Source organism: Eleutherodactylus coqui, chromosome 5, assembly GCF_035609145.1.
Source record: "Eleutherodactylus coqui strain aEleCoq1 chromosome 5, aEleCoq1.hap1, whole genome shotgun sequence".
In the NCBI taxonomy this organism is placed as follows: domain Eukaryota; kingdom Metazoa; phylum Chordata; class Amphibia; order Anura; family Eleutherodactylidae; genus Eleutherodactylus; species Eleutherodactylus coqui.
In genome coordinates this window covers 197739518-197761425 of record NC_089841.1, presented here as the reverse complement: position 1 = coordinate 197761425, position 21908 = coordinate 197739518, and the positions used below count along the sequence as shown (strand labels likewise).

General features: G+C 43.5%; 1 protein-coding gene and 1 long non-coding RNA gene across 3 annotated transcripts in view; one reads left to right on the top strand and one right to left on the bottom strand.

Moving 5' to 3' along the window:
- The window catches only part of IPO4 (importin 4), a 62695-nt gene that overhangs the window by 29056 nt on the left and 11731 nt on the right, over window positions 1–21908 (top strand). For both annotated transcript variants that reach the window (XM_066604036.1, XM_066604037.1), the window contains 10 exons: window positions 135–248; window positions 358–481; window positions 1075–1186; window positions 1876–1979; window positions 5288–5365; window positions 5762–5819; window positions 7865–7970; window positions 8080–8273; window positions 8352–8396; window positions 19829–19954. In XM_066604036.1, coding sequence (XP_066460133.1) covers window positions 135–248; window positions 358–481; window positions 1075–1186; window positions 1876–1979; window positions 5288–5365; window positions 5762–5819; window positions 7865–7970; window positions 8080–8273; window positions 8352–8396; window positions 19829–19954 — 1061 coding nt within the window. The remainder of the gene's footprint in view (window positions 1–134; window positions 249–357; window positions 482–1074; window positions 1187–1875; window positions 1980–5287; window positions 5366–5761; window positions 5820–7864; window positions 7971–8079; window positions 8274–8351; window positions 8397–19828; window positions 19955–21908) is intronic.
- On the bottom strand, window positions 7746–17230 carry LOC136628266 (uncharacterized). The gene is made up of 2 exons (XR_010792867.1): window positions 16556–17230; window positions 7746–10881 (listed from the first exon to the last, which is right to left on the bottom strand). It is a non-coding gene; the product is annotated as an uncharacterized lncRNA (long non-coding RNA).

Here is a 21908-nt window from a genome sequence, read left to right as displayed (position 1 = left end):
ATTTGCTGCAACATGGAAATTCTTTATTAATTGTACTTTTTGACTACCCATGATGTAAGCAGGCTTTGTCTTTTGCTGCTCACTTATTTCTTTGAACTCTTTCTTCAACTTCTTTTTTTTTTTTTTTTTGTCAGCCAATGGTGCAGAGCAATTGCTCTGCCCATATTTCGCTTCCATAATGGAAGTATTAAAGGTTCACTTGATGCAGACTACAGAAGAAGGCAGACCTGTTCAGATTCAGTGTTTAGGTGAGTAGAAGGGGCGACACTTTAAACAAATGACATTGCATATAATGTGAATCCTTTGCATTATTTTTTTCCTTTTTCTTTAATGTCTCTCTTTATCTCTGATTGCTAGAAACCCTCGGGGTCCTGGTGTACTCTCTGGGTAAAGAGACATTCCTACCCTTGGCAGAAGACTGTTGCCTCCTAGGACTCAACTTATGTGACAGAATTGATGACCCAAATATGAGAAGCTGCGCGTAAGTTATAAGACACATTTCAAGATTACAGATGGCGACTAAAATGGTAGCAAATGCAATCAAAAATATAATTTGTCTCCTAAATTGTTACACTTGGCGCCCAAATAATTTGAGTTTTTTTTTTTTTTTTCCAACCCATAGCCTTGGATCAAATTTATTCGTGATCAATGTGGGTTTTGATATTTTTAAATAGGTTCTTCTTGTGCAATGGCGTTAAATAGAGATGAGCGAGCATATTCGGTTAAGGCAGTTACTTGAGCGAGCATCGCTCTTCTCGAGTAACTGCATACTCGTTCAAACAAATGCCGGGGGGAGAGATCTCTCTGTCACCCGCCCCCCCCCCCCCCCCCCCCCCCCCGCATTTGCACGGACAAGTATGCAGTTACTCGAGAAGAGCGATGCTCTCTCTCATCTCTAGTTTTAAATGGAATTGGTTAAAATAAATGTACATACATTGTGCATTAAAGCTGTGTGAACCACATGCACTGAATAAGCCTTTTACCATATACTTTTATATAACCAAAGTGCAATGTCCTCTTTCAATGTTGTTACACTATTGCATGTGTTAAAGCCAGTGATCTGTCTTGTTACAGCTATAGTCTGTTTGCTGCTCTTTCTGGAGTTATGGAAGATAATATTTCTCATCATCTAGAAAAAATGACAACTATGATGCTTCTTACTCTAAAGTCATCGCAAGGGATAGTGGTGAGTTTTAATGAGGAAAAACTCTGCAAATACTTCTGCGTAAAAAAGATAGGCCAGTCTCAGAGCGCCACCATTTATGGCCCATTTACACAGAATGATTATCACTCAAAATTCGTTCAAACGAGTGAATATGAGCGATAATCTTCAGTGTAAATGCGAAAAAAATCACACGAGAAGCCCGCGATTCAGCGGTGAAGTCTTTCTGTGTAAACGCTCTGCATGAGCGCTAATGACCTTAGCATTGATTTCCAGATGATGGTTGGGTCAGCAGCACAACCAGTAAACCTTGAGCTATGCACACTTAAGTGAAGGATATGACTCTGCAATCCACAGAAACTTGATATATAGAAGAGTCATGAGCAGCATAGAGAGTGCAAGTAAAATTGCATCATGCTCGATTCCTCTTTATTTCCTCCATAATGGAATAACGTTTCGACCGCCTATAGCAGTCTTTCTCAAGTCAACCTTAGCCTTGACATCCGCGCTTCGGCAGTCGTTTTAAACTACTGTGTTTGGTTACCTTCCTATTATATTGTCCATCTGTAAATACAAATAAATTCCAAAAGCTGATTAAAAAAACTAATCTAAACTTTTATATGGCTGAAATGATGTCTTTCAGATGAAAAGCACTCTTGTACGCCCAGACTAATGTACTCCCCCTTATCTATTTATTCCTTTTAAATAAAAAGATCCAATATAATGAGAATCGCTCCTTTATGCTGTTTGATGATGAAGCTGATGAGGAGGACGTTGTCATTCATGAAGAAGAAGAGGAGGATCCTGACATTGAAGGGTATGGTGTATATATATATATGCTTGTTTTAAGCAAAGCTCTTAGTGGCAGCAAATGAATACTTTAGATTTTTTTGATTCATGTCGGCAAACTGTCTAATTATCCAGGTAACATCCAGGCAGTCCTGTACTCTGAGGCCGAGTGCCAAGAGCTTATGACGCCTCTTAATTGTTAACCACGTTTCAACCAGAGCAGTGCATTTTAGAACTATGCTGTCCAGAGGACATCCGAGTGTAATGTCCGCAGTGTACCTGCTCTACAATACACTCGCCTACTTGTAGGAACATAACATCATTAGTCATTAGAAGGGAATGTATCGTCTTAATTAATTAATTAATTATTTATTTATTGAATGCAAAGTATATACTTTTTTTAGGTAGAGTTTTGTAAAAAAAAAAAAAGCTCTGTATCATGTACAGGAGCAGTGTGACATTTGGTTCATGGTGTGATCCTGCGTTATCTGTCTAAGGCCTCATGTCCACGGTACAATTAACATTTAAAATTCGCAGCGGTTTTCCTGCACACTGATCCGCGCTCCATAGGGATGCATTGGACACCCGCAGGTAGTTAAATACCTGCAGATGTCATTTTTCCCTTCAGGCGCGGATCTGCATGCGGGAAAAAAATCCGCAACATGCTCAATTTTCGTGCGGGTCTCCCACGGGAACGGCTCCCGCAGGCTTCTATTGAAGCCTTTGGAAGCCGTCCGGATCCACAGGAGACCCACACCTGAATTAAAACACATCTCTCGGGACGCTGCGGTTCTTTCCTTCTTCGCAGCCAGATCTTCGGCCCGGCGGCTGTGCCCGGCACGCTGCCGGCATGCCGAGCACATCCACTGGGCCGAAGAAAGAAGATCCGTCCGCGAAGAAGGGAAGAAACACAGCGTCCAGAGAGGTGAGTTTATCAATTTTTAGCCTCATGTCCGTGGAGCAGGAGGGACCCACTACGGATTCTCCATGAAGAATCCGCGGCGGGCCTGATTTTTAAAATTTTTTTTTCCCGTGGACATGAGGCCTAATAGAGGTGTTGCCTTTCATTGCAATCGTCTTCTCTACTGGTAATGAGAAGCTGAGTAGTGCATTCCAAGGGTTATATATTGTCAGACAATTTTCTAGTATGAGCAGTTGCCATAGGTTTTCCATTGAAAGCCAGCTGTGGCATATTACTAGGATAAGACATAGTTTGTTCCCATCAGCAGGGTTCCATTGCTGGGAACCCACTGATTTATGGAATACAGCCTCTTTGGCATTTCTTAGCAAAGCACTGCTTCCCCAAGGCACCGTACAGCAATTACCTGTGAGGTACAATGTCTAATAGCTAGAATCTGAAGGGGTCTCTGTATATTAGTAACCCTGTAGCCCTTTTATTCTAGTTTGTTTTATTTACACTGCATGATCTTAACAAGTTTATTTTCCTCAGTTGTAAACAACTTGCAGTACACCCTACTTAAGCAGATTACATCAAAGCTCAGTCCAGGCCAAATGTTTTGAGACTGACACAAATTTAGGTTTTTACAAAGTTTTCTGCTTCGGTGTTTTTAGATCTTTTTGTCAGATGTGTCTGTGGTATACAGAAGTACGGCAATAAGCATTTCATACATTTTTATACTTTTAATGACAAATACATCAAATTTAGGCAAAGACTCAATATTCACAGTATTGATTCTTACTTTTCAAGACTTATGCAATTCGTCCTGGCATGGCGGATATGAGCTTCTGAGCCAAATCCTGACCGATGGCAACACATTCCTGCCTAATCCGGTCCGGGAGTTTATCACAATTTGTGTGGTTTGTTTTTTGGGCACACCTATTATTTGAGGATTGATCACAGGTTCTCAATGGGATTGAGATCTGAGGAGTTTCCTAGCTATGGACCCAAAATTTCTATGTTTTGTTCACTGAGACACTTAGTTATCACTTTTGCCCTGTGACATGGTGCTCCATCATGCTGGAAAACCCATTGTTCATCAACAAATTTCTCCTGGGTTGTTGGAGAGGTTGCTCGTATAGGATATTTAGATACCATTCATTATTCGTGGCAGTGTTTTTAGGCAAAAGTTTGAGTGAGACCACTACTTTTGATTAAAAGCAAACGCACACATGAATGGTCTCCGGATGCTTTACTGTTGGCCTGACACAGGACTCGTGGTAGCGCTTACCTTTTATTCTCTGGACATTCTTCCACATTTTCCAAACAGTCTGAAGGGGGCTTCATCAGAGAACATTGGACTGCAGAGGACCGGGGTAAATTTAGGCTATGATTATACGCTTTTCTGTTTACTAAAAGAACATTACGAATAACCCCCGCAGGCTTACTTAAAGAGGTTGTCTGGGAGTGGCCCAAAATAGCTGTAATCAGTACAGCCTGTGGATACCTGTACTAGTGCGCGAGAATGTATCTGCAGACCTGATGAGAAAGGGGGTTGAGCTGCAAGGCCTCAAACTTCCCATTTCCATCGATTACGCTGAACGATAGGCTTGACAGGAACAAACGGTGTGGCTTTAGATTGCACCCCTTCCCATTCCAGTTTAGAGGTGCATTACCCTGTCTTAGGTCAGGTTATTTGTAATGAAGAAATAATATTGTGAGTCTTTGTCCATTAAAGGGGTTTTCCCAAGGAGAATACTATTGATGACCTATCCCTAGGATGGGTCATCAATGGTTGATCGGCTGGGGTCTGTCACCTCGGGACCCCGACCGATCAGCTGATTGTGCACCCGCTGACAGCGTCATAATTGCACTGGGGTCGGAGCAAAAGCAACTGAAGTTTCTGCTCCGACCTCTGTGTAGTGGTCAGCACTTAAAACTGCAGGCACAGCTCGCGTTGATTTCAATGAGGTCGAACTTAGAGATCGAACCAGAGACTTCCACTGTGACCCCTGTGTAATTGTGGTGCTGTCAGCGGGTGCACAGTCAGCTAATTGGTCCGGGTCCTGAGCAACAGACCTCCAGCCGATCAACTATTGATGACCTATCCCGAGGACAGGTCATCAATAGTATTCTTCCTGGGAAACCCCTTTTAAGTAGCAGGACTGGATAAGTGGGGCAAATAATTAGAATGTCTGTTACAATTATAGCAGATGGTGAAATATTTGCCTTATTCATGGCCTTACCACTCATTAATGTTTACTCCCTGGATACAATAGTCGGTTCTAATCCTTTTTTTAGCTTCATGATCGCATTGGGCATATAACAAGGAAATGACAAAAACGTACAAATTTGCCTGCATATCAGAAGTTCTTTGTCTTAAGAAGGGATACTATCAAGTGTGCGGTGCCTTATTAGGATGTATTGTGTTTCTGCAGATTTATTGTGGAGAATGCATTTGTCGACGAGAAAGTAGAGTCCCTCGCATCTCTAGGGGTGATAGCGTTACACGCCAGGTAACTTGTAATATTCCTTCACCTGCTGTTCTTATCCAGCAACCTCTCCTTCCTTTTGTCCTTCTTATTTCATGTCCTTTCTTTCTCCCAACCCTTGGAAAACCCTATAAGAAAATCTTTTAACGTAGTAATATTAATGTTATTCTTCTCCCCTCCATTTTATTTTTGTTTGATCACATGACCTCTATCTCTCGCTTACATTGATTTTCTTGTTTGTACTTTTATTTTTTTACCTATTCCATTCATATTCTTGTATTCTCTTCCGCTCTCCTTTCGCTAACATTAATCTGTCCCCTTTTTTTTTTTTTTTATTCTTTATAATTGTTTGCTTCCCACAATACAATTTTTCTTTCACTGGCTTTTTTTTTCACATTTTGCTTTAAATTTTTCCTTCAGCTCTTCATTTTTCCCTTATCTTGACTCATGCTTCCAGGAAGTATTTAAACACATTGAGGTAAGAACCGTTTAGTATTTAAACCTGCATTGTATATAAGGGCTGTCTCACACCAGCGTTCTCTCCTGCGCACCACGTATTCCCACACAGCAGTACGCAATGCGTTACGTACTTTTGCGTGATGATCAATCCCCATACATTGTCCTGGTATGTATCCGCACGTAATACGCGTCAAGATAGTGCGTGCTGACTTTGTTGTTGTGAGAGGCACCGTTGAAAGCAATGTAAAGTTAGTTACCACATATTACACACGCAAAACCCGCATGTGTAATAAGCGGTTAAAAACACTTGTATGAGAGAACCCTAAGAGATGTACAATGTCTGTCTGTCTGGTTTGTTTTGTTAATCTAACTTTTTTTGCATAAATCAATAGTATAAGTTAACATACAAAACTTTGTAATATCTTGTTAGGATGATAAAGGCTTTTTTCTTAAGTTACAAGACACTTTGCCGCCTCCTGCACTGATCATTCACTCTATATTTAGTGATAAAATTCATACAGAAAGGTCCATACACTGAGATCAGCCGCTAGTCTATGAAGCGGAGAGGAGGAGGAGGAAGCAGCAGCTGCAGGAAGAGACCTAGATAGATGGCTGGCTACATCTTGCAGTCAGGTCACGTTCACACAACTGATTTCGCTTTCTGACTGAAAAATCAACATTGAATCCGTGGCAGATGTCCCAGGCTGACCCTCTGCTTTCTGACACTGATTTTCAGTTGGAGTATCCTGCAGATCTGCTCATGAGTTAGTTCATCGTGGCTAATCCACATGTGGCTACCTTTTTTTTTGTTTTTCGTAATTTTTTTTTCTTTGTGGCACAGATTGTTCAGTGCCCTTATGAACAGCAATGAAGATTCCCATTGACAATAAAAGCTAAAAGATTCCATAGTGTGAGCATACCTTTTAAGTGTTCTACATCACCCCAGTGCTGGATTTACAGCTACACTGCTCAGTGCTGCTGCTTCTAATGGTCTGGTACAGAGAAATAGGGAGGGGAAGGATATTGTCTTCTGTGTGTGCAGTGTATGGGAGACCACATTACAGTTTAGTCTACTTTCTTTGGCTCAGGAAAAACTGGAAAATCCCTTTAAGTAGCAGGGCTGGATAAGTGGGGCAAATACTTATAATATGTGTTACAATTCTAGCCGAACCTTGGATAGCAGATGGTGAAATATTTTTAAACAGGAAGCTTTACTTATTCATGGCCTTACCGCTCATTAACCCCTTAATGACCTACCTATAGTGTTTTTACTATTGGGCGGTCACCAAGGGGTTAAGGAGTGTTAAGGCCTCATCTCCACGGGGAAAATCAGGCCCGCTACGGTTTCTCCATGGAGAATCCGTAGCGGGTCCCTCCTGCCCCGCGGACATGAGGGCTTAAAATAGCAATTGCTCACCTCTCCACACGCTCCGGATCTTCCCTTCTTCGCGGCTTGATCTTCTCTCTCCGTCGCGGCCGGATATTCTTTCTTCAGCCCGGCGGATGTGCATGGTACGCCGGCTGCGGGCCACGCGCATGCGCCGGCCAGAAGAAACAAGATTCAGCCGCGATGGAGAGAAGATCAAGCCGCGAAGAAGGGAAGATCCGGAGCAGGTGAGTATATTCTGATTTTAGGTCTCCCGCGGATCCAGACGGCTTCCATATGCTTCAATAGAAGCCTGCGGGAGGCGTCCCCGCGGGAGACCCGCACCTAAATGGAGCATGGTCCAGATTTTTTCATGCTCCATTTTTTTTCTAATTCACTTTTATTGCCCATCCGCGGGTATTTATCTACCCGCGGGTGGTCAATGCATCCCTATGGGATGCGAATCCGCGTGCGGGTGATCCGCTGCAGATTTTAATTATTATTTTGCCTGTGGACATGAGGCCTAAGAGATGGAGTCTGTAAAGGTCAAAAACTGGTAAATACAAGATGTAAGTCATATAATGGCCAGAAATAGTGTTGCTTTTTATTTACACATAAATCTTTTCTTGAAGTTAGCTCAAGGAGTCTTGCTTTACGGGATTAGTTTTTGATTGCTAATCTTGTTTCTTCTGTCCCAGTCACCACATAACAATGTCCGGAAATCAGCATATGAGGCTATAGGAAAATTTGTGCGTTCAGTGCATATCGTGTGTCAAAAGTACCCCAGTGAGACCAATGCCAAAGGTAAGGTGTACAATAAGATTCAACTTTTTTGAACATGCGTGTACAAGAAGTAGGTTTGCATGTAATAAATAAGATAAGAAATATATCATCGTCTCCATGCTTTCAACAGTCGTCCTTCAGCTTTTGGAAGTTGTTATCCCTGCCTATCTGCATGGTGCGGTACATGATAAAGAACGTGAAGTGGTGATGATCATCCTAGAGTCTTTAAACAATCTACTGAAAGATGTGAAGGAACTTTGTGTGAGAGGACCTGAGCAGCTTGGGAAAATATGTGATGTCATCAAAGCAGTGCTACAGAGCAAGGTTTGCAACCTCAGGACCGGTATAGTAACCGTGCGGCAGAGTAAAGGTCTAACTTTTTTATTTTCCTTGTACCTGCAGACTGCATGTCAGGATGAAGCTGAAGATGAAGAGGATAACCAACAGGTAGGCTTTTTTCTTCTTTTCAGCCAAACTAGTATACAGTTTTATTTAATATTTACTTTCACAAATGCCCTTCCATAATTGCTGAAAATATTAAAAGTAATAAATATTTAAATATCAACCGTAATTATGAAAACGCCTAATAATTTTTTTCCCCTGTCAAGTTGAGTTACAAAGTCATTAAGTGAAATTAAGTTGGGCCTCTAATAAAATATTCAGCTAGCTTGATGTGTCCTTGTACAAGGCAGATTTTTTAGGTCTACGTATGTTCTTTAAAGTGGTTTTCTGAGACTTACTGTATATACTCGATTATAAGCAGAGTTTTTCAGCACAAAAAAATGTGCTGAAAAAGCCCCCCTCAACTTATACTCGAGTGAGGTAAAAAAAAAAACCCGCAATACCCACCTCCCAGCCGGCGTCAGTGTCCCCGGCGGTGCGGCAAGATGAGACTTCTCCTCGCTGTCATCTTCCAGGCTCAGTTTTAAATTTCCCCGCTGTTAGCGCTGTGTAACTGAGCGCTGTGATTGGATCGAGCGCCAGCCAATCACAGCTGGCACTCGATCATTCACAGCCATTCAGTGAATGACCTTATTGAGTGGCTGTGATTGGTTTATCGAGCATCGGCTGTGATCTTCCTATTAATAACTTATCCTCCCGATAGGTCATCAATTTCAGATTGGTGGGGGTCTGTCACACTTGGGTCAGCACAGCGGCTGCTTCAGTGTCTACCAGGCATAGCAGTGGAGATTTCATAGCACCTGTGCTTGGTATAGCAGCTCAGTCCCATTTACATGGGTGGAACTGAGCTGCACTTAGATCATGTGACTGATGAACATGAGAATACAGGCCTAAGAAGAGGCTATGGCGCTCGTTGCACCATCTTTAAACAGCTGATTCTGGAGGTGTCGAGAGGCAGATCCCCATCGTATTTGCTATCAAGATTTTTGTCTTGAAAACCCCTTTAACCCCTTCAGTGCCAGGTTTATTATTACCATGTCATGCCTCACAGGGAAGGTTTTTTAAATGTGTCAACAATGCAAATTAATCTTGCAAATATTTGCAAGTACTGTACTACTTTGACAGTTGGTATTATGGCAGGGAAGTCTCTGAGGCTTGCTGCACTGAGTGTGCAGTAAAAACCCCGGAAGATTTCAGATGACAGCTCAGTGCTCTGCGCATTTCAGTATTAGAGCTGTCCACGGAAATCTTCCGTGGTTTAACTGCATGGTCAGTGCAGCCACCCCCCGGAGATTTTCCGGGCGTGCTAATAAAGGGGTTAAAGCGATCATTTGGTTCTGGACAAAGATGGCGCACCACTTCTCTGACTACCTGGTGCACACTGCACAATATTATGCATCAGTAGTCTAAATCACTACATGCTGCTTTGATTGGCCAGTGCAGCACTGACTAATTAAAACAGCATGTAGTGTCTTAGACTAATGATGCATGCTATTGAAGAGTGTGCATTGAGTAGTCAGAGAAGCAGTGCGCCATCTTTGTCCAGGGCCAGTGGGTCGCTATTAGGGTAGTTGCTTGTGTTCAAACCCCAATAACCTCGTAAAAACATGCTCAGCGTACATATATTTCTGTCATTTGTAATAATTTACAAAACTAAGCGAAATGTTACCACTACTTAAAACAATACGAACGTTTCCGAGAAACTGAAGGCATTGAGTACCGTAGTTGTGAGCTGCTCTCTGATGTAGTGTAAAACTCCCACGTCTGTGTCCCTCTAAGGGACATCTAATTTTAAACAATGCTAATGAGACTCATGTTCTTGAGGGCACAGAGGACATTTCTGTGAACATCAATGGAAATATGTCTGCATGAGGTTTTGTCTTTCCTGGACTTGCACATCTTCCAGCACCGCATACTGTGCTTAGCGGCTGAGCAATTGGAAACCTTAAGAGGCCACACATGCTATTCAAAGCCAGAATAAACCATGAACACACTGTAATAAAAGGCGGGAGGAAGTACAATAAGCCTAGGGTGCCCGTACTTAGTAGAAGAGTTGCCACTACTCTCTTGAAAGTTCCCTTTTCTTCCAACCATTTATTTAGAGTTGCGTCCCTGTTCTCCACCGTGCTGTGCAGCAATGTGGTGCCAAGGACTAGTCCAATGGAAAGAAGCTGCCAGTCAAATGTTCTGTTTGCATTAAGATATGTAAAGAGGTACTTCCATTCGCCATGGTCACCTTCTTGAGGTATTTCTAAATATTCTGGAATCACATGCTTGCCTTTTAAAGTGGCAACTAGCCAGCAAGCCAGACTGAGAAGACGAGACTGTACAGAGAGAGCTGTTCTGGCCGGGAGGGTGCCATCCCACTTGTTCATATGTGACCGACTCCACTCTTCACTGAAGCATATCCATGGGATCAGTAGTGGGATAGAGCGATAGGTCTCATTCTGAAATGATAGAAATCTCAGGAAAACCACGTCTGTGCCAGGAGATAGTGACCTGCCGCCAAACCATACACACATCAGGAACCCTGGAGAGAAGAATTAGAATTTATTACATGTGTATTTATACATCTTCCTCGCAGCTTAATCATCTACAGTGAGACATGAAATTCCAGGTGCTTAGGGAAGATTGAAAGCTACAGCTCTGTAGTTAGCAAACTTCCTGCTAGACTCCTTTCGGCCGCCTGCACACCGACTGGTCGGATTCCGCAGCGGAATCTGACCCTGTGCCCAGCCAGTGTCCGCAGTCTTCTAATCAGTGCTGTGGATATGCCGGCCGGTGCACATGCACAGTACAGATTATGCTGCGATGACTCGGATCCAGCAAACTTTCTGCAATGATGTTTGCAGAAGGGCCGCGAGTCGGACGGCTTCCACTGTCTTCAATGAAAGTTGTCCGTGCGGAATCTGCACAGAATCGCAGCATGCTGCGATTTCTCCTCCGAACGGAACGTTGCAATCGATTTCTGCTCATGTAGAGAAAATTGTGTTTTGCCATAGCATGCTACGGAAGATATTTGCTGTGGAATCCGGAGGCGGACGGCCACTGCAGATTCTGCGATGCAAATCTGCCCGTCTGCAGGTAGCCTTAAGGTTGATTTAGACACAACGATTATAGCTCAAAATTTGCTCAAAGCCATCTTTTGAGCGATAACCGTTGTGTCGTGCAGTTGTTGTGCACGATTCGTTTCTCACTCAATTCTAGTTTTCTAGAATTGAGCGATGAACTTTTATTAGCACTGCAGGCTATTATCCCAGTCGGCAGCGCTGATAAGATTCTTACAGTTCGTATCCCACTGGTAGTTCACAGCGGGACATGAGCTGTAAGCACCGAAAACAATTTAGCTGTTTTGTTTATGCAAAATAGCTGTATTGTTCGCCTAGCCATAGTTGCGGTGTCCCGCTCCGCCTGCATGGCTTTTTAGTAACTACTTTGCTACTATAGACTATGCAAAGATGATCGCTCAAAACTGTCACTCAAACTGTCTTTTGAGTGATCATCTGTCAATGTAAATGGGGTCTTATTTTTTAAGTTTTTCTTTTTGAATTAGATCTTTGTCTGATATTGGCTGTTTTTTTTTAACCTTTTAAACAAGACTTTTACAATATTCCACAGTTACAATGTTTCTGAAGTGTAACTTGCTTTACTTGTGCATTTCCAGTTGCTTGATCATTTCTTCCCTATTCACTTCTAAAGCTAAATTGTGAATTCTGCTGGTTTCGAGTTACCATCCTGTGGGAGAGCAGATGACGATGAAGGAGTTTATCTGTTAGGTGACATTTCTGACCCATAATGGAGCTAAAGTGTTTTCAAGAGCAAACAACAGTATATTTGAATAAGCTGGGGTGAAAATGTATCAAACTTCCTGGCTTTAAAAAGTCATAGATTTTTGTGCGTCTTACTTGCGCCAAAAATGCTGACTTTTTGTGCCTCGCACTGTACGTTTGTAACATTAGGCAGGGCTTAGAGGAAAAAGGCCAGGGTCCTTATAAAAACCCACTGCATTTACTATATATTATGCCAGAAACTGATATGAATTGTAGTAAATGTATGCCTGCTTATAGCTGGCTTGAATTTCAGTCTGGCGCATGTATTGGTCAAACAAGCACCAAATGTTTTAACCCCTTGAGAATCAAGTACAGTGAATTTACGGTGCTTGGTTTTGGGTTTTAATCCCAGCCGATATTAAAAATATGGTGCAGGAGTAAGGGTGACTACCTACTACAGTTTTTTTTTTCACTGTAAAATTCGCAGCGGTTTTTTTTCTGCAGGGGTCTATGGGACTTGTAATGTTAAAAATCGCGATTTTAACATTACAAGTCCCATAGACCCTTGCAGAAAAAAAACCCGCAAATTTCACAGTGAAAAAAACTGTAGTGGGTAGTCACCCTAAATCTTCTGCTATAAGTCTAGTCCTGAGCTGTTGGGAACAGTTGAGGGAATGAAGAAAAATGCAGAAGCTGTTTTACTGTTGCATCCTCCTTTACAGGCTACAATAGCGCTCAATGAGTGCTAGAGAGCTAAAAAATAGCCCTATGTGTCAGAGAAAAAAAAAACACAGCAAAAATAATTTTGGTGGCTGAAGAAAAAAAAAAAAGGTCTGTAAAATCCCTAAAAAGTGTTTTCGTCCTTTTTAGGATTGAAGCATCCTGGTCCTTAAAGGGTTAAGACGACTTTCGTTGTTTAATACAGTTGGCACATATCAGTCTAGGTTGCTGTTTACTTAGGCTGGTCTCAAACGAGGGAGTGTGAATTTTGGAATCGGTGATCGTCACTCGCACGGACGATCCGCGGCATTCCACAGACATTCAAACAAATAGAGCACTCACGTGAGCGAACACCGACTGCAGTTTCCACTCGCGGGAAAAAAAATATCAACATGCTCTATTTTTGTGCGGATTCCGTGCGGACTGCTTCCAAGTCAATGCAAGCCATGCGACCCGCAGCCCTTCTGCAATTAACATAGCAGAAAGGTCGCAGATTCTGGGTCTTCGCCTAGCGATGGTGTGTGAAAAGCAGGGATTTAATAAAAAAAAAAAAAATCTGTATTGCACATGTCCAATGGTGAGCCCTGCGGACCATCCGCAGTACAGATTTTACAGGTATGCACGGATGTCGGCAGGGGACTGGGTCGGATTCAGCTGTGGGCTCCTGCATGTGCAATCCGACCCGTTTGTGTGAGCCTGGCGTATAAAACGTACATAAATGGAGACAAATGTAATGGGATCACATCTATTACTGCAGGAATCGCAGGACAAATATTGTTAAGTTGTCTGCTGGGTTTTGCGCTACACAGTGGTGTTCTCAGCCATGTTATAGAGCTTACAGCATATGTTTTGTAGAAGATGGGACGGTGGCTTAATACATTGCCATTAGTTATGTAGGACTTAAGTGCATAGAACAGCCTTGTATAGAACACCTAGTGCCATGGCCAGTGTTAGTATTGTAAACAGTGTGCCAGTACACGCTGTACCCATACTGTACTGTTACCCAACATAATGCTGTACTGCTCCTTCTCCTTTTACTCCGGCTACTGCCTATTTCAAATGCAAGCCGTTTGAGGAACACGATGAAAACTTTATGATTTTACCAGTTACCCAAGTTTTACATTTTGCTAACCTTAAACCATTTACCTATATAGTAGAATGAAGTTTCAGAAACCAGCTGATCTAGCTGCATTATAGAAGGCAGCCGGACTATTATGACAAGGGGGAAGTGTATGTGTACTTTGGCAACAGCTAACTCTACTGAGGTCCTCAGACTACATTGGTGTAGGGGTTGTCCCGCGGCAGCAAGTGGGTCTATACACTTCTGTATGGCCATATTAATGCACTTTGTAATGTACATTGTGCATTAATTATGAGCCATACAGAAGTTATAAAAAGTTTTTCACTTACCTGCTCCGTTGCTGGCGTCCTCGTCTCCATGGTTGCCGTCTAATTTTCGCCGTCTAATGGCCAAATTAGACGCGCTTGCGCAGTCCGGGTCTTCTTATCTTCTCAATGGGGCTCCGTGTAGCTCCGCCCCGTCACGTGCCGATTCCAGCCAATCAGGAGGCTGGAATCGGCAATGGACCCCACAGAAGAGCTGCGGTCCACGGAGGAAGAAGATCCCGGCGGCCATCTTCAACCGGTAAGTATAGAAGTCACCGGAGCGCAGGGATTCAGGTAAGCGCTGTGCTGTTTTTTTTTTTTAAGTCCCTGCATCGGGGTTGTCTCGCGCCGAACGGGGGGGGGGGGGGTTGGAAAAAAAAAAAAAACCATTTCGGCGCGGGACAACCCCTTTAAAGCTGCATTCTTGTATCCTTTCAACAGCGTAAACTTTGATACCTTTATAATACATATAGTATGTGTACTTTATTATACTTTCCTGAATGAGGACCTTTAGGCTGGGTTCACACAGGGTGGATTTGCTGCAGTTTTGCCGTGTTTTTTCCGTTGCGGTTTTGCCGCAAAAGAAATGCTTCTGCGGCAAAACCGCTTGAAAGGTTAATTTTGGCTTGCGGATTTTCTTGCGGAAGAATCCGCAAGCGTTTTGGGTTTTTTTTCCGCAGCGGTTTTTACTTTTTGCCGCGGATTTTGCTGCGTCCATAGAGGTCTATGGACAAAAACCGCTGCGGAAAAGACAGAAGAATGGACATGCTGCATCTTTGAAAACCGCGCCGCAGTTGCATTTCCGCACTGCGGCTGTGCGGAAAAAATCCGCCCTGTGAGAACAGCTTTTTTGCAAAACTCATTTGTGCTGCATTGCACTGTAAACGCAGCGGTTTTGCCGCAGTGCGGATATGCAACGGTAATCCGCGGCAAAACCGCAGCAAATCCGCCGTGTGTGAACCCAGACTTATTATATTAGATGATGGCGTAATATATTTCTTTGACAATGTCAGAGGAGAGCCAGTGACTTCTAGGTCAACAGAGATAAGAAGTGACTCAAAGTCCAGATTAGTATGTGTTGCCAAGGGAAATCTGAATGCTGGATGCACAGGAGGTGGTCTTTTTAGCTGTGGTGTTGGCTTGATAGAAGAAGTACATAGATTAGATTAGTTATGAACTCCATTGCCACACAACTGCCACTAGAGAGGCTGATTGTGTTATCACTCCTGTCTGCGGAGATCTGCATTTAGATTCTCAGAATGTTGTCAAACTTGTAGCAGAGGTGATGAGGGGTGTCAGCAGCAACAGTAACCGGATACTCAGTAATGGTTAGTAAATACACGTCTGTGCATCACATACTATAGATGGCCATATACGTTTCACTAAACCAAAGACTGCCTATTCAGGTTTCCTTTCTGACAATCTGTGTATTGTGTGGCAGGTGGCAGCTGGGGAACAGCACATGTCTGGTCAGCATCCAGCGTTGAGAATAGGAAGGGTAGCGCAGTCAGGTGGGGGTTATCTATAAACACCATATGTGTATAATAGAGGTGTTGGGACTTTATAGGGAAGTTTATGAAGACTCATATGTCATACACCAGTCCTAGTCTAATGTGCACAGGAGTAACGTGCCAAATTCATTAAGACGTTTATCTTTTGGCAGCCTTTGTGTCAGAAAATCAAATGAGCTGATTTGAATGAGTATATTTGCATCATACTTTACATCGGTTTCTGGCATGAATTACAGGAAATCCATTGTGCTGCAGAATTTACAGCTTTTCTACACCAGAAAGAGTGCCTTGATCAATTTTCTTCTAAGGTCCTAAGGGTGCTTTTACATGGGCCGATCTGTCAGGCACAGATACCCAACAGGTCATCTCATCTATAATCGGACCGGTGGTTTTACATAGGAGCGATCATCGCTAGTGAATGGAGGCTGAGCGGACCTAGGATCGTTCCAACCCGCCTGCTTCCATTCACATTAAGCAAGCAGTTCTTCATAAGTGAACGACTGCCTACTTACACAGAGCGATCCGTCGTTCTGTTTTTTGCATGCAGAAACTGAACGACGAACGAGAAGCAAACAAATTCTCATTCGTCATCCAATCGCTGCACGCATTTACATTGAATGATAATTGTTTAAATTCTCGCTGGATCACAGGAATCCGAACGATTATAGGCCCGTGTAAAAGGGGCTCAAGGCGACTGGTTAACATAAGTGCCTAACAACCCCTCAAATGACATCCTATTTAAAATAATCTTTACTAGGTTCAACCATGAAATAAAGTATGGGAAATCGTAAGCTGCAAGACGTAAAGCCCCTCTTACCTGTGATGACTATATCTGTCGTTACCAGGATGAGCAGAGAAATGGTAGATGACTGATTGAGAGATGGTCGTCTGAAGAAGAATGGCATCAGATTGAAGAGGCATTTTCCAAGCTGCATGTGTAGGACAGTCCTTGGTATATCCATCCTGGACTCCCTGCTCTTGGCAGTAGATGCACACTTCTCACACCTTCATCCTCCTCTGTTCTTTCTGTGTCACATTAGTCTCTCTCTCTTTTTTTTTTTTTTTTTTTTGTTAGTTAGTCTTGGTTTGTTTTCCCACTTCTCTTCTCATAATCTGAATGGTCGTCTTATTTACAAATCAGGAGTATCTGTATTTACCGGTGACCCAATAGGAGCCCATCAGGTGAACTATAAACTGCTGTGACTTAGTTGTCTTTACTCTGAGCTTACTCCTCTCCCTCATGGCATATTTGCTTTTCAGCTAATGATCCTGTCGAGCAGGTAGATCAGCCGGATCAGGTGCAGGCTCTCGCTCCCCGCCGGCTGCCTTCTACCAACGCTTACTGGTCACACACCGTCTGTTGGTGACACACCTACTTCACTGTTTCCAGATCTTGGCACGTATTCTGGGTTATTATGGATTGACACACGTTATAGGATTTAAGTATATTTAGTTTATTGTCCCACAGAATAACGGGTCTCTTCTGCTTCCATGTGATTTGCTCTCAGTGTTATTTTATAAGGTCCATACAATATGTAAAACCTGAGGACTATAAGGGAGATAAAAACAATATTTTTCATCTCTCCTATGTGATTGCCCCTTTACACAGAATTATTATATCATTAGGGCCGGGCTTACACAAGCGTGTCGGTATAGCGGAATATGCTGGCGGCTATGTTACCGCTCACATGAATTGTGTGAAATCCACGCGCAAGAAAAATCAAAACATGTTCTATCTTGGTGCCTATTACGTACGCATACACGCAAAGATAATTCAAACAACTAGACTAAAATAACGTACAGGAATGTGTTTCCCATTTTGTTTCAGACATTTTGATATATAATTTTTATAGTCTTTTAGGCTGGGTTCACACGGGACCGAAATCCTGCGGAAATCTTGCGGAATCACTGCACGGAAAAAACACAAGATTTCCGTGGGATAAACGCAGCTTCAAAACCCGCGGCCTTTAGCCGCGGATTTCGGAGCGGCTTCGCCGTCAGTGTTCCGCTACGGCTGTCTCTCCCCATAGAAAAGGCGCTACAGAAACAGAGAGAGAATTGACATGCTGCCTTTGCTTTTCGCACCACATGGCAATTTCAGCATGGATTGGCCACAGTGTGTGGATGAGAGTTTTGCAAATGTTGTCCACTTTGCTGGCTAACCCCCGGGATTAAAAACGCAGGCGGACTTTCCGTGCAGAAGGTCTGCATGGACATTCTGCGGCAGTTCCGCCCCGTGTGAACCCAGCCTTAAAGCGCAGATATAGCGATGGTTTAGATTGGTGTCGTCAGTGGGTCCCTTTCTTTTTATATGCATATGTGTATATAATTATTTTCTTAACGTCTCGGTCCCCCATGACATCATATTAGACCTCTAGGGGGGACGTTAACCCTTTTTTTTTTATTTTTAATTCCACACTTTTCCACTATAACTGGGGCATCTGTGAAAGCCCAGTTACAGGTGAAAACATCCACCTGGAGTGACAGTAGCCAGTGACAGAGCTGATGTTGGTCTGCTAGGACCCTGCGGTTTTGCCATGCTAGAGGACACCTGGCGATCACGTGATTGCCAGGTTGAATAACAGGAGAGCAGCACTTCTGCTTTTTTTTTATTTACTAGAAAGTGTGGTTAAAAATCACTTCTGCTTTCTCCTCCGGACAGGTAAGTCTACTGTATGTGACAGCCGAGGACCCGAACTGCTCCTGCCATATTGCTGGGGCTTTAATCTCGTGCTTCATTTTTACTATGGTGCAGGATTAAAGCCCAGGAACAAGTGCCGTATATTTATGTCGTTTCATCCTTTTTTTGGGTTAAAGGGATTTCCCAGGCCTAGATTGATGCTTGAACCTGAAGATAGGTTAAAAATAGTTGATTGGTGGAAGACTTTCGCTTGGGTTCCCCCACCAATCAGCCGATTGAAGTGACAGCAGCCCTTGGGTGAGCACTGCTGTCGCTTCAGTCAAAAGCACTCACAGGGCTGTACATTGTACAGTGGCTGTACCTGGTTCTGCAGCTCAATCCCATTCACTTGAATAGCACTAAGCTTATCTTAGGCTATGTTACACATGAATGTGATGTTACAAGCCTGAAAAGAGCCAGTAGGGCCCACCCCTGTGCTGCAGCCTCTTGGAACAGCTGATCAGTGGGGTTCCAGAGTGGTGGACTCCCGTGATCAACTAATGACCTGTCCTGAGGATAGATCCCCAACAGTGCAGTCCGGAACGCCCCTTTGAGAAAGGTATCATGGGAGGGAATTCTATCCCATCTATGGCACTAAAAATCTTCCCATGCACAAAGCCATAATGAGACCATGTGCAAAGAGTGAGGTGTGGCGCTGGAGGTGGTACTTGCTCAGTGTGATTGGGGACAAGGGCGCCTCTGGCACCAAGCAACAAGAGTCGGTACTAACATGGATACATACACACTATGTTTGCAGAAGGGAGCTTGCTGCTAAGTACAACCAGCAGGCTCCACCTGGGCTTCATCCAGTATGAGAAAAAAATAAAATGACATTTCAGCAGGACCGTCATGGTGCCTGCTTTTAATATTTCAAGTTCATCACATGCAATGAGCTGTATCTCACAGGAACACTGTATCTTCAATAGATACATATAACGCATCTGTGAAATCCACATTGTAAGTCATTGCTGCTATGCTAGTAGTCTTTTTTTTTTCTTTTTCTGAATAAAGCTAGTGGACCTTGATGGTCTTAGGTTAGTGGGACCCAGAATTGGATGTGCGCTGTTAGAGTATAGCGATGTGCATTAACCATAATCTGAGGTGTGTCTTCCACCTATGATTGGGCCACTAAACTATAAATCTACTGTATTTGTACATGTCAGTATACGGCTGTATTACTTTGTCGGGAACGGGCACCAAGCAGAAACTTTGGTCTAATTTTGAGTGACTTCAAACAGTGGTATGTAAAATAGCAATTATATCATACAAGTATCACTTCAGAATATGGAGAAATTGCAAAGAAGGGATTTGTACAAAAACCTAGTCCGTTCAATGGCTAAAAAGTGCAAGATATTGTGTATTTTTATATGTAAAGGGAAAAAGTTAATTGATCTTGTGTTTTACATTCAGGCAGAGATTGATGCAATGTTGATGGAGTATGCAGGAGAAGGAATTCCTCTGGTTGCTGCTGCAGTTGGCGGAGGGATATTTGCTCCATACTTTGTAGGGTTTCTTCCGCTGCTCATCAATAAAACCGTAAGTACTATGGTGTTTATGACTACAAAAAAAATTAAAATATATATATATATGTGTGTGTGTGTGTGTGTGTGTGTGTGTGTGTGTGTGTACACGAAACCACAGTCAAGCATATATACACACACGCTATGATTGTTTACGCATGCTGCTGTTAGACCCTTGTGAGCAGTTCTAAAGCTGTGTGCGTGGAAGGCCTTCACTTAAAGGGGTTGTCCCGCGCCGAAACGTTTTTTTTTTTTTTTTCAATAGCCCCCCCCGTTCGGCGCGAGACAAACCCGATGCAGGGGTTAAAAAAAACAAAACCGGATAGTGCTTACCTGAATCCCCGCGCTCCGGTGACTTCTTACTTACCTTGCGAAGATGGCCGCCGGGATCTTCACCCTCGGTGAACCGCAGGTCTTCTGTGCGGTCCATTGCCGATTCCAGCCTCCTGATTGGCTGGAATCGGCACACGTGACGGGGCGGAGCTACGAGGAGCCGCTCTCCGGCACGAGCGGCCCCATTCAGAAGACAGAAGACCGGACTGCGCAAGCGCGTCTAATCGGGCGATTAGACGCTGAAAACTAGACGGCACCGTGGAGACGAGGACGCCAGCAACGGAACAGGTAAGTGAATAACTTCTGTATGGCTCATAATTAATGCACAATGTACATTACAAAGTGCATTAATATGGCCATACAGAAGTGTATACCCCCACTTTGTTTCGCGGGACAACCCCTTTAAAGGGACACTGTCAGCATGAAACGGCACGATAAACTGAAGCCCCGGTTACACATCATGATCTCGTGCAGATCTCTTGTAGATCGAGCGGTTTGCATAATCATTGTTCCATATGAGTGCTTGCAGTGAAAGACAGATCAGCGATAAATCACTGATCGGATTTTCATGCAGACCATAAAATCATTAGACAGTCATTCATCTATCGATCGCAGGCTGTTTACTGGGAATGGAGGCAGGCGGGTCAGAACAATTTCTGGCCCACTCCGCCTCCATTCATCAAGCGATCATCACTGGGACAGTCATCCAGTGTAAATGGGGTAAAGTTATGGTGATGGTGAGCTGGGGAATGTGGTTCCTGGTTCCCCACGGTGTGCTCCCATGAAGTCTCAGAGTTCCCGGCAGGAACAGGTCGTCAGTCAAGCATGTGCACCGCCTCTTCGTTTATTTTACCGCGACTATCAGTGATAGGAACGTACTTGAAATTGGATATTTTTATTAGTCCCACTTGAAATGAATGGTGGCGTGGTACATTTGCTTGACTGTTGTTTCGTTAATGCGAGGACCTTCTTTTTGGTATCGGTAGGGTTCCCAGCAATTGGACCCCCACCGATAAGCTTGTAAAAAAAGAAGTCCAAAGGCCAAATTCTGTGCACAGACAAATAGAGTACAACTACTTAAAATACAGCAAAGTTCAGCAGCAGGGGTGGTCTTGTACTTATGAAAACCTCATTTAATAAACATCTGTAAAATCCCTCAAAAAAATAGCTGCTTACGCATTTCAGACTGGGTCCTTAATCATAGCATATATATGGACAAATCACAACGCTAATTCACATGTAACTGAGGGCTCCTTCACACTGGCGAGGGCGATATCGCCCTCGTAATCCTTCTGAAACCCCCTGGATGCAAAGTGTTTTCACATGGAAACAGCCTTGCATCCCTGCAGGGGTTCCCTTCATCCCCGCCGTGGCTGTCAGACGCGGCAGGAGATCGCAATGTTCTCCCATTGTTTTTTGGGGTAGCATCACTGGAGTGAAAACCTCGCAAATGAGAATGAAACCATTCAAAATCACCCCCAGTTATACTGCCGTGTTTTGTCACACAACTACTACTGCCTGAGTAGCCAACTCCTCTATGATCACCTGTTCTCGGTGCAGGATCAACTGGGGAGGAAGCAGCCATTCAGGCAGCAGCAGCTGAGTGAAGATGTCATTGAAGATGCTGGCCAGAGTTT